Genomic DNA, 16,243 nt, shown 5'->3' with positions numbered 1-16,243 from the left:
GAGTCAGCCCGTCGAGCAGGGAGCCTTGGCCCAGGCTGAATAAGGACCAGCACGCTACTATAAATACACCCCTGACTCTCTTTACGCAGTCTGACACACTGACTGAGTGACACAGTGAAGTGCTACACACCCAGCCACACACCTTCAGGGTCCCCACACTTGATGGACATATGCTTGCATGAAGATATGCCTCTAATTTCTGTTTATTTCTGTGGTATATATTTTCCCGTGTGCCATGATATACTGCAGTGGCCTTTCATTTGATGTCTGTGACTGAGTTATGCTTGTCTGAGCACCCATCTCCCCTGCCTCTGTCCCTCATAAATCCGATGAATTACCCAGTATACCCCCCTCTTTCCTCCATTAACCCCCCCCCCCCTCCCGTCCGATCCCCCACCCCACCACCGCCTCCCTCTCTCTCTCCTTCCTGAACGAGTGATCAATTAAGGCCCTGTCCAGCTCTCACTACTAGTCAGCACTTTCTCTCCTCCTCTTATCCCCTCGCTCTGTCATTTTTCTCTTCTTTTTTTGGGTGTTGGGCCAGCCACTGTCGACACAGAGATATAGGGAGCAGACCAGCAAAGGTGGTAGAAAAAAACGGGGGGAGAATCCTTTATTTTCAGGAAGAGAAATGCTCTGTACAGATGTGAGTGTTTAGTTGTCAGTATGTGCTGGAAGGAGGACATCCTTCTGTGAACCACTCCCCTGGCAGGAAGTTTACTTCCCCCCCTGCTAGGGGATTTGACTTTAGGGAGAACACAGAAGATGAAGAGAGGTATAGAGACAAAGTATTTGTACAACTGTCTTCACTCTGTAGAGCACTTCACAGTGACAGGATGCATGTGTACAGTCATTAGAGACAGTGTAGGTCCAAAATATAGCATCTACTTGATCCTTGTGTTAAAAGCAAACATTTGGATGGTTTTCTTAAAGGATGAAGCAGCCAATATTCTAGATTTTTTTCTTATTGTCATCAATTGTCATGAAATCACACATTTATCTTAATATCAAATACTGCTGTGTAGACAATGTCTGATAGAACGCCATTGTTTTAAAACTTAAAACACATGGGTGATATGTTCCTTCATCACAACAAAAATGGGCTCTGTAATTTATTTATTTATCCTACATACTCTCCTGCTAATGTGTATTATTCCACAGCTGAAAATAGTCCCCAGTGAAGCACTGTTTACTGTTTTCTACTAACTGCAGTGCCCAGCTGACCCGTTTTATTAAGGATTATGTTTTCATTTGGAACAATTGGGCATGGAGCTTTGTGCCACAGGCAGTGTAGAAACGTTTTGACAGACAGGTTAGTTTTCTCCATGAGATTTGTTGACAATGTAAAAAAAATATATAGAGTAACTCCAGCCTCCTGCTACAGTCAGACAATCTGCGAGATGACTTCTTTATGCCTTGTTTACAGTTTGAATGTATGTTTAAATAGTGAGCTTAGTTTACTTTGCTCAACTCACGGGTATCAGCCACTCAAACCCAGGGAAGTACACTTTATCCACGGTTTGAAGCAAAAACATTTGTTTTCACCACTTCTGACAAAAAGAACTAGGGTCACAAAAAGCAACTACTACCACAATTTTCACAAATACAGAAAAATCCCACAGTCAGAACAATTTTTTCTGACATTTCTATATTTATTATCAGCGGCTGTGCATCATACCCATATCCATATGGAAAGTAATACTTAAGACAATGTGACACCATCTGGGAATGTGTGAATCACTGGGAGACTCAGCAATTACCTGCAACTGATCTGAGTTGTTGGAGGTACGCTTACAGCTTGTTGCTGCTCTGGTGCTTCTAGCGAGTCTGAATGACTCATCCTTCTCTTCCTGGGCCATGTCCAACATCACTCGCTCATTAACTCTTTCACTATACCCTATGTAACAGACGCTCAGCGGTTTACTCTATAGAGAGCAGTGAAAGTAAGATTATAAATCATCACTGATAGCTATAGCGTCATTTCCACATGTAAAATGTGACTTTCCACTGGTCCTATTTGAGAGAACCATACAGATTTAACATTGTCTAGTACACTATACTATAGAGCATAAGCAGTAAACAGAAATGTTTTTGGACACAGCTACATACAAAAAAAGTAGATTGGACGCTTGATCTAATTTCTCTGTTAATTGTTAAGTGCTTATGTGTAGTACAACTTGTACTTTGCTCTGGTCAGACAGCCATCCTCGGAACATCTGAACCCATAGACATTCATGAATCGAGCTAGGCTAACCTTGCCTTCAGCATACATTCAAACTGCGACGAGACACGAGAAAGTCAATTATGTTTGTCTGACTCGGTGAAGTGGAAGAAAAAGTTCAATTCCCTCAAACCCAAACTAATTTAAGACCTTATTGGTTACCACTCTCTCCATATGCTTTCTGGCTGAAGGTCATACTTCAAATCCAACCCATTTAAATCACCACTTTAGCAACTAAAGTCAATTTCATGAACATATATCTCTATCAAAATCCCATCTCCCATTTTCGATAGATGTGAAAATCACTCATGAAGCCGTAAACCCCCCCCGAAGGGATCTGACAGGAATTTGATAGGATGTTGCTTCTCCGTATAAATTTTGTAACTTTGAACGGTCGTATCTATTTTTTGTGCCTCTTTTAAAGACCTGACCTCCCATTTCAGTTTTTCAAACATTTAGCATGAAATCCAATGTGATATGTTGGCCTATTAGGACCTGCCAGATACAGTTAGACAACTGCTTCATGAGTTATTATTGGGTCGAGCCTCCACCACCGTGCAGCTACTGGCCATCGCGTTGTTGATGACCGGTTAATTCCGTTTCCCGGTCGTAATAAGCACTGCACACTGTGCCCGCTTGCTGGGGAGCTTTTGATCTCTGCTGATTGTTGCAGATTGGCAATCGTCTCAGAGAGATAAGGCCTTGGAAATTTAAAGTGGTGTGCAAGCAGAGAGGGGACTTCATCTTTTAAAAGGTTATTAGTCTTAAAGATTATCCAAGGTCTTTCAATTTGACGGTCATTAGATGGTTGTGATTGAATAATAGATGAGATCCTCTTCTGTTGCTCTCTGCTGCAGCGTTCCTGATCTTCAGTCCAGTTTTGTATATCTGAGCATCAGGCTGCCTCATCCGCCTAACTCCGCTAAATTCTTGTTCCTTCAAGATCACTCTTTGTTGTCGGTCCTTGTAAAAGTCTTTTTCTTTTACCCCAACCTTCTCCTCCTCACATCAATATAAATGATGCAGTCTTTTCTCAACAAGTGGGAGTGAAGGACTGTATTCCCTCCTTGAGAAAATAAAACAGCCAAATGTCTGTCTTATTTATCTGTCCCTACCTAATGCCTGTCTCTTTTCCACTCTGACTCTCTCAATCACCCTTTGCCTTTAAGAGTTTTCTTACTTGAGGTTGCATTGGACTGATAATCGTTTCTTTCTTTTTCCTTTTCTGACTCAGTTTTCTCCTGATTTGGGGGGGAGAGTCTTTGAATTAACCACAAGAATCCATTTCACCTTGTCAAGAATCTGATAAAGCACCCTGCTCAACCTAATCTCATTTTAAGTTCACCCTCTGTACCCTTCCTCATCTGTTTTCTTCTTATATTTCGGTTACAAAACACAATGTATTCCAAAGAAAACCATTTGTTTTTTTGTTTTTTTTTCTATTTCCAAGTTTCTCGCAATCACAAATCACAGAGCCCACAGTCTGCTGGAAATTGTGTTTCCTTGGATCCAGGCCCACACCATCCTTCATCCTAAATTTAATTCCCCCATCCCTTCCTTCACGCTTCTTCTCCTTTTTCCTTTCAAACGAAGTCCTTTGAAATAGCCTCCACAAAGTTAGGCGCAGACATGAGGATGGAGATGGTGCATATAATGTTGAAAACGCTGAACGCCACCAAACACAGGCGGTCGATTACAGCGCCTGCAAATTTCCACTGGTCGGACATGCTCTCGGCCTCGTCCTGCTCCCGAAAACGGTCTGCCATATAACGCACTTCCTCCAGGATAGCCTGTAGCTGAGGGTCTCCTATCCCTGCGGTCGAGCACCCTCCAAGCCCTCCAGTTCCAACTCCAAAGCCCCCACCACTGGAGACAGTGCTGGGGCAGCCTGTATCCATATTAGGGGTAGGAGGTGGTGGGGAGCTGCAGAACTGAGATGGCAGGTGCGGAGGTGGGCTTCCTGCTACTCGTGGAGGCCCTGCTGAGATGTTATTCCTCTGGACAGGCTCTGAGAGCATCGAAGGGTCCTCCATGCTCTGGAAACCCATGTAAAGAAGGTTCCCATTGTTGTTAGCGCTGGACTGGGCGTGAAGGTGAGGGTGCCCCGCATGGAGAGGCCCTGTTTGGAGAGGAGCCAGGTTTTGCGGGTGCAGCGGATGGAGGGTGGGGTCTTGAGGATTCGGGATGCTCCCGCTCTGGGAGCCAGAGGAGCAGCGTCGCAAGTGAGGGGCACACGGGGGCCTCTCTGGATCGTCATTCTCTCCTGGACGCTTCATACGCAAAAACCACGCAACCCACTGCAGCAAGACGAGCTGAACCTGTGGAGAGAAAAACAGAGAACATATTAAAAGAGCTCAAAAGCATAAAAGGAAAGAAAAGGATATATAAGCAAGCTGTAAGCTGCATTGAGAACCACCTACACATCTTGACCTTCACATAACATTCAGTTAAAAGCTGGGTGAATAGCCCCATTTGTAATGCACTGACAATGATGCTGTTTCCAACCTTGCATCTTGTTTCAAAATGAAGCTGCACATGTATAAGTAGAAGTATGAGATCCTCACTAGGGACCGCAAGTTAAAGCACCTGAGGCAAAGAAGATTTTCTATCTTGAACTGTATTTCTAGCAGAGAGGATACAGATGAAGATAGCACTAGGAATCATTGAGACTGACGATGAGATCAGTACTTCCTGACTACAATGCGCTTGCAGTAATGTTTCACTAAACTGCAGCATTAAGATAAAGAGATGATTAGCTGCTTGTAAGTTGTAACAAATTTAAACCTTGTTCTTTTCCACTCTATTTTCCACTCTGTTCTTCTTGTCTACTCTCATCTCCTCTTCTCGTTTCCTCTCTTCACCACTTCCACAACAGGAGAACAAAACTCCCTTGGAAAAAAAAGACTACATGTCCCCTGAAAGGGCATACTGGCCCAACAGCATCCAGATGGGTGTCTGGCATCTAATGAGTAGCTAATGTCCAGATGACTGCTCAATTAGTCTCCACCGAGTGTGTTTACTGGCCAGGTAACAGTCCCCGTTGCTGCTCCCGTTGATGTTGTTTTTGTCCGGGCTGCAATTATGAACTGCGGTGGTTCGATGCACTCATCTGAACCACATCAATTAGCTTGTTAACTGGCCATCGGACTGTCTGAACAGGCCATTCATCAACAGAACGTCCTCGCAATATATCGATACAGCATCTGCACTCTCATTTACCGAGCTATTCATAGATGCTGTGTATCAATAAATGTACAGCTATCAATTCTTTCTCTGCAGTCAAAACATTAATCACAAAAAATACATCAATGCCGTTCTATATTCAATTGATTCATATAATAGAATAATAACCGATGATAAGAATATCATCTCTTCACTAATTGGCATTTTTTATAGATTAGAACAAAACTTTTGTAAAAAAAGGCTTGATGCATTTTTTAGCATTAAACAGAAGCCAAGAGAAAAAAAGAAGCATGCAGAGGGAATGAGTCAAATCAAATCCGCCCACATATCCAGAGCGCTTTGAAAAGCATTCCTGTTGAAGTCTGCGGCGAGGCATTTGATGAACACGCTCCAGCAGACTGACACTGCCGGATGAGTCACAGCCGAGGAAGTTGGAGAAAAAAGAGAGAAAAGAAACAGGCGAGGAGCACAGGTAGCTTTAACAGATGGATGAAATGGCAGAGCAGAGGAATAAGACTAATGCTGAAATATTAACAAAAAAAAAAAATTAATACAATAAAAAATATATATATACCATATCGGAAATAGACATAGATATCACAAGCTGTAAAGCACAATGTATGGAAATGACTGTACACTTGAGATCAGCCTTACCCATTTGGGCATGTTCCCTCCGTTTGGATCGTGATGATGATACTGCAGCACCACCACTGTGGCGATGACTGACATCCCCACGATGATCATTATACTGGCAAAGTATTGACCTGGGCAGAGTAGAGAATTGAGCGGTGTTCATTTTTCATTCATTTTACACACACACACGCTGTAATCTCCTACTACTGTTTCTTCCAAGGTTACCATAAAAACACACACCGGTGTACTGACCATTTGATTTCAGTGGTTATTTAAGACATGTGTCCGAGAGATACTTAAAAATGAATGAAGGGTTTCCTCTCTGCTATATTCAAAATGAAAACATCCATTGTTAAACATCTGTGTGCCAACCTGGGATCTGCACTGACCCCACAGCCTCCGAGTAACCACAATGTGTTCAAATCAACCAACAGATTAAGTCTGCACATGGGTATTTATTCCTACTAGGAGAATTATGCTGAAGGCAGCACTCTAGTGATTACGACTCTACCTTTTTAAGTTTTTAATGATCAGGATTTGTGTCTTTAGGCAAAGATGTGCACGCATCTGTCTCTGGCCGCAGTCTTAGCTCAGTAAACATAATTTCCGGCAGCGTGCCCACAATCAGTTTAGCCAATTAAGTTTTAAAGCGAGCAGATGGCAGATAGCATTTTGTACCACAACCACTGTTAAGTGATCTGTTGTGATTGTGTTTTTTTCCGTTTACTTTTTGTTGTGTTTACCCATCCAAAGCGAGAGTCTTTGAATAATCTGGACAGATTGTAAAGAGTTCTGTGACAAAGGTGGAATCTATAGCTACACTGGCAGTTTGGTCAGTCAGTCTTTGGTTGAGACTGACTCAACTATGAGTCATTTCCATGTTGCCCGGAAGATCCCTGACATTTAGGGTAGTGCCATGGAGTTGACATTTGTGGTTTTAAATCTCTACAAGTGTTACCATGAAATCTGGTGCAGAATTCAGGATGAACTGGGACCATCATCAGGTCAATATTGAATTATGATGATAAACATGGTAAACATTATACCTGTCAAACATCAGCTCGTCAGCAATGTTACTGTAACCATGTTAGCGTTTAGCTCAAAGCGCCACTTTGCCTAAGTAAAACCTCACAGAGCTGCTGGCATGGCTGTGACCTGTTCTCTTAGCGATATATAAATAAATCTGACTTGACTTGACTATAAACCATGAGAGCTCCACAAGAAAAAACTTGAAGCTTCTACTGTACACCGCTGGGAATTACTGCCGAAAAATTGATTGTCACTGTCAGATGGAATCTTGATGCAGGATCTCTAACGAGGAAAACATATTGACAGTCATTAAATGTTTTAGCAGTGGGTTTTAAATGGATGTGCAGTTAAACAGCTTCCTCATTAAGGTCCACGTGAAGCAACGACTTGTGAAAATACACACAAACGCTTGTCTCTCACATACCTATGAGAGGGACGGAGTCAGATGTGGCTGGCATGATCTCTGCAACCAGCAACATGAACACAGTCAGAGACAGCAAGACGGTGATACCTACGGAGAGACAGATGGACTTTACCACATTTTGTTGAACAATCAATATCGTAGTAGTCGTACATTCTTTTAGGAAACTGCATTAGTGTGGTTTTTTGATAAATGGTCACACTTAGGACGAGGTTTGATTTATGTAAATAAGTAGCTTATGCTCAAACAGAATTACTTTCTGACATTCTATACCTGCACAGCGAGAACAAAAAGCACTTCGGTGCAGCAAATAGACATTTTTTAAGTTGGCCATATCCGCCTGTGTGCACATGAACACACACCCCCATACGCTCCCGCGCTGAACCTCATCTCCATCTTCATTTATCCACCTCCCCACTATCTGTCTCACTTCTCCAGCAGACAGAATTTAAGGAGTGCTTTGCTGGCATAACTGTCCCCATTCAGAAGCATTCAATTAAACTCCTAGGCCACAAGATAAAATATGAATGCCCTTTAAGGATATTAAGGAAATTAAAAATCCCTCTCTTATGTTGCTTTTTCTTTTTTCTTCGAAGTAACACTTATTTTTAAAAGCACGCTCCTCTGACCCTAAAGGCCTAGCCACTTGGTCCCTGTGTCTCCTCCATCAAGTGAAGTGACAGAGTATTTTCCTGGAAGGCAGTGTGTAAGCTCTCTCCCCCTAATCAATTCACTAGCCTTAATTACATCAATAGGTTAATTGGCCGTGTGTGTAAGGCTTGGCATTTTTTTTTTTCTGGAGAGAAATGCTGCGTAATGCATCCTGTATTGAAGAGGATATGCTTTGACAGTGCTCGCGGTTTCACTCCCACCCACACATGAGTGGAAGTGGAAGCCTTTATCTAAAGGGTTTGGAGTATTTGACGAGTAATTAGACTGGTTCAATAACGTCAGAAATAGGGCATAACAAATATTTTTATTCAGTTAGTTTGCTGACTATTTTCGTGTTTGATAGAGTAAGAGTGTTTGTTTATAAAATGTCAGAAAAGAGACATATCCACAAAGCTTTTTCTGTCCAAACCACCAAAAACAATAATTCAAAAGTCACTGAAACAAATTATCGGTTATCAAAAATGATTTTTCTGTTGGTCTTTCTGTCTTCCATTAAACCATTTATCCAGCTCCAGTTAGAAAAGTCAGATCTTGAGTCTTTATTTCCCTGATGAGGTGTACACCATCCATCGTGCTCTAAGCAGGTTAACAGAGTTATTAAAAAGTGTTTGCAGCACGGCTTTCCCTCTCTCTCTTCCAGCTTATTATAGTGCGATGGTTGTCTCCCACCTTTTCCTCCTCATCATTCCTCCCCGTCTTTTGTGCCGTCCTCTCTCATCCTTTTCGAATTCTTCTCCTGTCTGCGTTCCATCTTTGCTATCCTCCCGGCACCCATCTGTCTCTGTACCCCCTCCTCGCGTTTCTCATCTTTCTATATCATCCTGTAATCCCTCTCCTCTCTCCGCTCCACACGCCGGCTCCCTGCGCCTCTTTCATCCCGCCTCATAGTCCTCAGTGACACTCTTTTTTTTTTTCTGCCTTTATTCTAGGAAGGTTTGCTTGTCGTGAACGTTCAATAGGTTGGGTGTTGGGGGAAGGGGGTGTTGTCGCCTTTTCAATTCAGATTTTCGAGCTGTAAATCTAACAAGATGAAAACACGCTGCATTGTTCCACTCCTGTACACCATGTTTTATTCACCTCCCCAAACTTTTGAAGGTGGCTGTTTTCATTTCCCATTCACACAGTCCATTCATTAATGATGTGATTTATACAATAACCTATAACCTTATCCTAAACATTAGGCATGCAATGCAATGCAACATTATCTTCATCTTTTGTTTTGCTGTTTGTTGATACAGATGTGCGTTGTATGAGTACAATTCCATTCCTTTCCTTTCCTTTCCTTTCCTTTCCTTTCCTTTCCTTTCCTTTCCTTTCCTTTCCTTTCCTTTCCTTTCCTTTCCATCTCTTTCCTTTCCTTCTTATCCCTGACTGAGTGACTGATTGATCCAATTGGTTGTTGCTCTTTCACAATGAACAGGCATGGACAATCCTCAAATACCAAAGGAGCACATTGACCATACACAATCCAGCCACTTTGTTCCTTTTCTGCCGTTGTTTGGCGCATTGCTGCCATTATTGGCGTGTTACCACCACATGTAGATCAGTGAACTTGTGTAAAAGCACGAGCCTGAATGTGTATCCCATCACTTAAGTGATGTACATATTGTTGCATGTTCACGGTTGAAACATAGAACAAAACAAAGAACTTTCTTCTGCATACAATGCTACAAGCAGCAAAAACCCCAGATGCAGAAGTCACATGACTGATGAATGGACTTTATAAAAGGAAACAGAAACAACTTCGTACACTACCAGGATGAGGACAGAAATCGTGACTCCATCATTGCTCTTTTGGATTCACTCACCCAGCGAGATTTTCTCCCCAGAGTCAGCCGGTAACACAAAGATGAGAAGGGTCATCGAAGACAGCAGCACACAGGGGATGAGCAGGTTCAGGGCATAGTAGAGTGTCCGCCTCCGTATTGTCACAACGAACGTGACATCCGGGTAAGGCTCCTTACAGCAATCATAGAAGGCCTCGTTTCTAGTGCCGGGAACTCCTGGATGATTAAGGATGCAGAGAAATGATGCTGTGACTGCATTTCTCTGATTAGGACACAATGCAAAAAATTCATCTTACTCACCAATTAGGTCCCACTCTCCATTGGGCATGTAGCCTGAGATGTCAGCATCATTCATCTGGAGGTCCAGCAGCCAACCGTCATACGTCCAAGAGCCGAACTTCAGCTCGCACCTCTGGATGTCGAAAGGGAACCAGCGAACGTCCACGTTGCATGTGCTCATAAAGATTCCTGAGAAGAAGACAATAGAGGAAATGTGAACCGGAGACAGGAAGATAAAGCCCCACAATCAATTCAGTGATAGACAGCATTGACCCCTGCGGCTTGCTGTACAGAGGTGGTGAGGGAAAGATGTATCAGAAAACACTTGTGTTGTGCAGAGAGCCTGTCCTGAATATCAAGTTGCTTGTCAAAAAGAAACATTCATTCATTTCATATCCAGCCATCTCGCCAGCGAGACCGAGTTTTTAACTTAAAATACAAGCTTTCTTTACATCGCAATGCTGTGGTAAAATGCTGCATCACAACCAAGAGTGCACGCTGCAATAGGATTTTTATTAACATCGTGCAAGTCAGAGGCAAGGTTTACTGTTTTGAAATTGAGTCAGAAGGCCAGAGAAGAGGAAGCAAAGACTAGATTAGAAACAACCTCTATTGAAGAAATGTGTATTATAAAAAAACAACAACCTGGGAGCAGTATTGTCACTCACTCAGGTTTAGGATATTCTTTTTCTGCAAACAAACGCTGTTTCTGCGCTCTGCCAGTGCACACAGCTGTTCGCTAAGCCCCGGCAACAGAAGGAAACATCAGCAGGGACACTGAAAAATGAGATTGTGTGCAGGGTCCTAATCAGATTACCACTTTTATTATGCAAAACGCACTCACATGCATATGCAGAGGCACAAAAAAAATCATAAAGACACACATTTCCACCCCTCAAACGAAAAGAATCACAATGATCCTTGCGATGGTCTCTGGCAAACTCCAGCCCTTAAAGTAATTACTGAAATAAACGTATCAAGGCCGTGGAGATGTTCAGACACACACATGCCAGTGAAGCCTTACAGCCCTCAAAGACATTCATTATGAGGCTGTCGACATGCAAATCAGCCTTCAGAGTAGAATGAAAGCAGAGTTTGGAGGTTAGCAGGTTGATTTCTGGTTTCAAAGCGGAGGCTGATCACAAAAATGACAGCAAATTAAGCAGCAGCTATAAATTGTCTTTTTATAAACTCTCTGCTCTCTCAAATCAAGTTCCTGACATCAGGTCATTCGCTCCATGGGATGATGTCTTTATAATTACTGCCATTAAATTCCACTGATTATGTAAAAGTAGTTTGCAGTCCACTGATCTGTGCACCTTCATGCACAGTATATTTTTGTAACGCGCCTCTCACAGATATCCGGTCACCTTGAAGCAGCGCTCACAAACAAGACAGCTGGATTCTTTTGCACCTTGGAACAATTGCTCTCGCTCTCGTAGCACAGCTCCCAAAATAAAACTCCATCAACATTCTGAGAATCACTTCCCAAGAAGACATTACCAGACCCAGAGACAAGATTACCCCGCTTGGAAATGTCACCCAATCAAGAGATGAGCTAAAAACCTGTTACACCTTATCACCATTAAACCCGAACATAACACCTCTGCAGCTACCAGAGGTATTCTTCAAATTGTGGTGTGCAGCAGACACCTGGGAACCTCCGCCTTTAAATTATATATCGTGTGTCAAGCTTCTTGCCTTCTTGCCTGCCACCCACAGACCTGTTGCCTTTAATTTACTGACAATAACGGCCAACGAAATTGGAACCAGGCTTGTGTGTGAATAAGTCAAAAGAATCTGCTTTGCTGCTTGTTCTTTTCCCCGTTCTATCATTTCTTTTCCATTTCATCCATCTCTCCCGCTCTGTCGCTCATCATGTTTTGTGATAAAGCCTCTCCTCCTCCTCAGCACTATCTTTTTATTCTGTTCTCTAATTGGCTCACATCCACATCGCAGCATTAAGGGAGCTGTATTTACATTCAGCGGCAGCCTGTTAATAAACATGGCCCGCTGAATAGAATTGAGAGGGTGGCTTGCTGAGTTTTTACTTTGACTTTTATTTCAGAGGGCCATTTTAACTCAACCCCCCTTTTAACACCAGGGACTCAGTCTCAGCACGCTGTAATCTGGAGTACAGAGGAACAACCAAGAAAATACAAAGTAAAGACCTGTGGGAGCCCAGGGGAGCCATTACTTTCACAGGCTTGCACGGCTCTTGCGATTGGGTTTAGACAGGAAACAGGGGACGCCAACATCCTATTTATAAGTGTAACTCACAGCACTGGGAACGTGTAACCGGTGGGTAACCAGGGATGATGTTTTTATCCTAATGAAATATTAATGTCAAGTGTACTAAAAGGGGAGACATGCAGAGACTGCAGAATGAAACGCTGCCCTTGCACTGCAATGAGATGAGGATGTGATGGGAAGAGATGAACAATAATGAGCATCAGCTCACCTGGAGGGAGGTACTCGGCGTAGCCGCTGGAGTTCACCAGAACATTGGTCTTAAAGGTGGAGTCAAAGTCGTCATCTGCACTGAGGAAGGAGAGATGGGGAAGTGAGACTACTTGTTGAAATATAATGTGTGTGTGTGAGTGTGAGGCGTGTGTTGAGATGTGTGTGTGCGTGTTTTACCTGTTGTAGAGGAGGATGTCCGGCGTCCAGATTTGATCTGTGGTGAAGCGGAGGTTTTTCACTCCGGGATGTTCACTCTGGTTCCACTGGAGATAGTGGTCGTACCAACTCTTAAACACACAGACGAGGATACAGTCTGCAGGCTGATTTATACATACTGTACCTCAAATATTATATAATAATATTATTTTTGTATCTATTTACTGTCAGAAAGGTGAGCTGTTAAGAGCATATAAACTAGTTCAAATCAAAATTAACTCAACCCCCATAATATCACCCCATACACAACTCTCCGGGGACCTTACCATCCGTAGCCATATGTTAGTGGTGAGCACCTGGTTCTTCTCATCCTGCAAAACATTTCAAACATTTTTAACACGCCTCTTTTCTTATAAATAATTTTCTCCGTAAATCACACAGCAAAGAGTTTTTTAATATCTTGTTGTTCGCATCGTCATGATTATTATTCTAAAATCACAGGATGCCTAACTAGGTGCCAAACGATGATTTTCTTTTTCTTTTTTTAGGACTCATTTCCATATTAACACAACAAATCCAGAGGGTGCAAATGTATTTTCTTTTAAGCTTCATCACACAGATCATCAAACATCAAACAAACATCCTCATATATTTTAATACACCTACCACGTCCATGATCTGTATCAAACTGAGGGAGAAGATGACGGTGAGAGGGTGGGAGTCGTTGCCCACCGGCCGCTCCATCCGGTTGTAGTCCTTCAGGAGGTTTTTCAACAGGTTCCTCTGGTGAGGACCCTGCAGCGACACTGGAGAGGCAGGATAATATGATGCTGAATTTAAATATGACAAAATGACTGAGATTAAGTCTGCGTTTCCTGTGAGGGGAATAAAAAATGACACCAATCTTCACTGTCACAAAAGGATTTTAATTCCCGAGTGACAAAAATGTAAGTAGGGATTGCTTCAAATGAGACTTTGGGGTTGGAAAACAGTTAGGAGGCGAAATAGGAATGAGAAGATCAGCAGATCAGATGGGAAGATTTCACCCTCAGGAATTTCCTTATCTCGAAATACATCCGGAAGGACAAGATTAAAAAGAAAATCAAGGTAAGAGAGAGGAACAGGAGATTTAATGATGTAACTATCAGAAATAAAAACTATTCTCTTATCACCATTAGTCACACTTATCCTGACATTTATGGTTTAAGGTTTTCAAATGAAAAATGATGGAGAGGTGAGGCCCAGCCAAGCAGCAGACTGAAATGTTTGACAAGAATATTAGAACATAGAGAAGGAAATGGACGAACGGGAGAAAAGATTCAGAAGCAGAACAGTCAGTAAACAAAATAGTAATTTAATTAGAAATATGGGAAACCTTATCAAGGCGTTATTAGCACTAATGAATGTGTAATTAGGTGAGGTCAGAGCAATACAATACAAATAAAATGCTGAGATGTTTAGTGGCAAATTTGAATGGACTGAGAGCAGACAATTTCAGATGTAAAGGATGTGTTACTGCAGCTTCTTTTGTTTTTCCTGTCCCATCAGTGGGTCCAAAGCTTACAGATTTTATTTTGTATTCTAGATTTCTGAATACACCATGCTGCTGTTCAGGGAAGTGAATGAAAATAATTCTCCAAACGGGAGAAGGATTTCTCCCAGCGTGCAATAGAAGCAATTAAAAAAAATGGAGTCCTGGATTTGAAAACATCACTCGCTTATGTTATATAATCTCAGTAAAGTCCTAGAAAAGCAGACACACAACATTCTCTATGAGAAGAGTAGGTGGAAATTGTTTTGTTTCTGACTTTGAAGGTTCAATTTGTGGCATGTTGAAGTGACGCCAAAGCCCTGGATGTTTCCTTAAATCCAGCGTTTGTTTAAAATTCAGTCCGCAGCAATATTGTCTGTCTTTCCTTATCCATCCTCTTGTCTTTTATTTTGTCTGACTTTCTTTTCTAAAGCTTTTTTATTGAAAACACAAACAAAGAGAAAAAGCATCTCACTGCTGGTACTTCTCCTGCCTGTAGGGAGGAAGTTCTCCTCTCAGCCCTGTCATCAGCTGTCAGCCTTTATATTTATATACAGCCACAACTTCTGCTGCTCCAAGCTCCATCAGCTCGGCTGCAGCAACACATCCACCACAGGGGCGGCAAGATGGAAGAGGGGCCGATCTATACGTGCAGTTCAATTGATCTGTGACCTGTTTTGTGTGGGGGTAAAGCTCTCCTGACATGCACACAGATTTGGACATGAAAAGGCTTGTGGAATAAGGAAAGAAAAGCGATGAGGTTCCTTCTACACACTGTTTCTGTCATCTGGCTCACTGCACAGACTAGATGTCAAGCGGCTTGTGAAAGCATCTAATGTGCGAGGAGATGAACCAATCTGATCAACCCAGTATCCAGAAAAATGTGAACACAGAAGTGAAAAATCCAAGAGATGTAAACAAGCGAGCAAACAGGTGAGCCAGATCCACACTTTTCTTCTCCTCTTCCTACTTTAAAACCCCGTATAGTATAAATCCAGATTTATACTTCACACACCGAGCATGAACACCGCTGACTCCAGTTCCTAAATTCCTATAAAATCACACACTTTGAGACTAAAGTGCTGCTGCTGCAATCTGGTTACTGAAATCAGAATTAAAGACAGAGAGAGAGAGATAGAGAGAGGCTCACCGTGGATCAAAGCAGAGAATCCAGAGAGGAGCAGAGCCACCGAGTGCCACATCCTGGTGATGAGGAGCAACAGAAAAAAGGAGAAGCTCCGGGTGTTGAAGGAGGAAGATGAGGAGGTTGGAGGAGGTGGAGGAGAAGGAGGAGGAGGAGGAGGGGAGGGAGGAGAGGGAGGACAGACTCAGGAAGCTGCTGGAAATCCCCCGGTCTGCATCCAGTCGGCATCAGAGGAAAGGAGTGTGAGCGTGTGCGCTGGGAGAGAGGGAAGCTGGGAAAGGAAGAGGAGGAAGGAGAGAGGAGATGGCTGTGATCGCTCTCTCTCTCCCTCTCTCTCTCTCTCTCTCTCTCTCTCTCTCTCTCTCTCTCTTGCTGCCTCCCTGTCTTTCTGGGAGGTGGGACTAAAATGGAGAGCAAAAGAGAGAGAAATGTCAGTGATGTGGGGGTGAGAGGGTTGAAGAGGATGTTTTAATTGGTCAGTCGCCATTAGTTGACCTTATTAAAGACAACAGAAGCAGATGATGCACGCGCTTTTAAATGATTTTAACGCTAATGGAGAATTGATTGAAAGAAAAGTGTGATAAGGGAAAAGGAATCCGCGTAGAAACAGTGGGGAAAGTAGGCTTCGCAAACAGGTCAGAGAAGTGTTTTAAATACGAACAAAAATAGGCGCCAAGAGGCAAAAGGAACATGGCAATCCTTTTTTTTCTTTTTTTTTTTTTGT

General features: G+C 42.7%; 1 protein-coding gene across 1 annotated transcript; it reads right to left on the bottom strand.

Annotated features, from left to right (window-relative positions):
* Positions 1 to 454: 454 nt before the first annotated feature.
* Positions 455 to 15,840, bottom strand: chrna11 (cholinergic receptor, nicotinic, alpha 11). Its single transcript, XM_010743523.3, has 10 exons — positions 15,526 to 15,840; positions 13,511 to 13,650; positions 13,171 to 13,215; positions 12,866 to 12,975; positions 12,687 to 12,766; positions 10,247 to 10,414; positions 9,968 to 10,162; positions 7,491 to 7,577; positions 6,059 to 6,168; positions 455 to 4,539 (listed from the first exon to the last, which is right to left on the bottom strand). Exons 1-10 carry the CDS (start codon positions 15,575 to 15,577, stop codon positions 3,805 to 3,807), a joined length of 1,722 nt encoding a protein of 573 aa, XP_010741825.1. The 5' UTR covers positions 15,578 to 15,840; the 3' UTR covers positions 455 to 3,804.
* Between the last annotated feature and the right edge of the window lie 403 nt (positions 15,841 to 16,243).

This window comes from Larimichthys crocea, chromosome XIII (genome assembly GCF_000972845.2).
Source record: "Larimichthys crocea isolate SSNF chromosome XIII, L_crocea_2.0, whole genome shotgun sequence".
NCBI lineage: Eukaryota > Metazoa > Chordata > Actinopteri > Sciaenidae > Larimichthys > Larimichthys crocea.
This window is presented reverse-complemented; position numbering and strand designations above follow the sequence as displayed.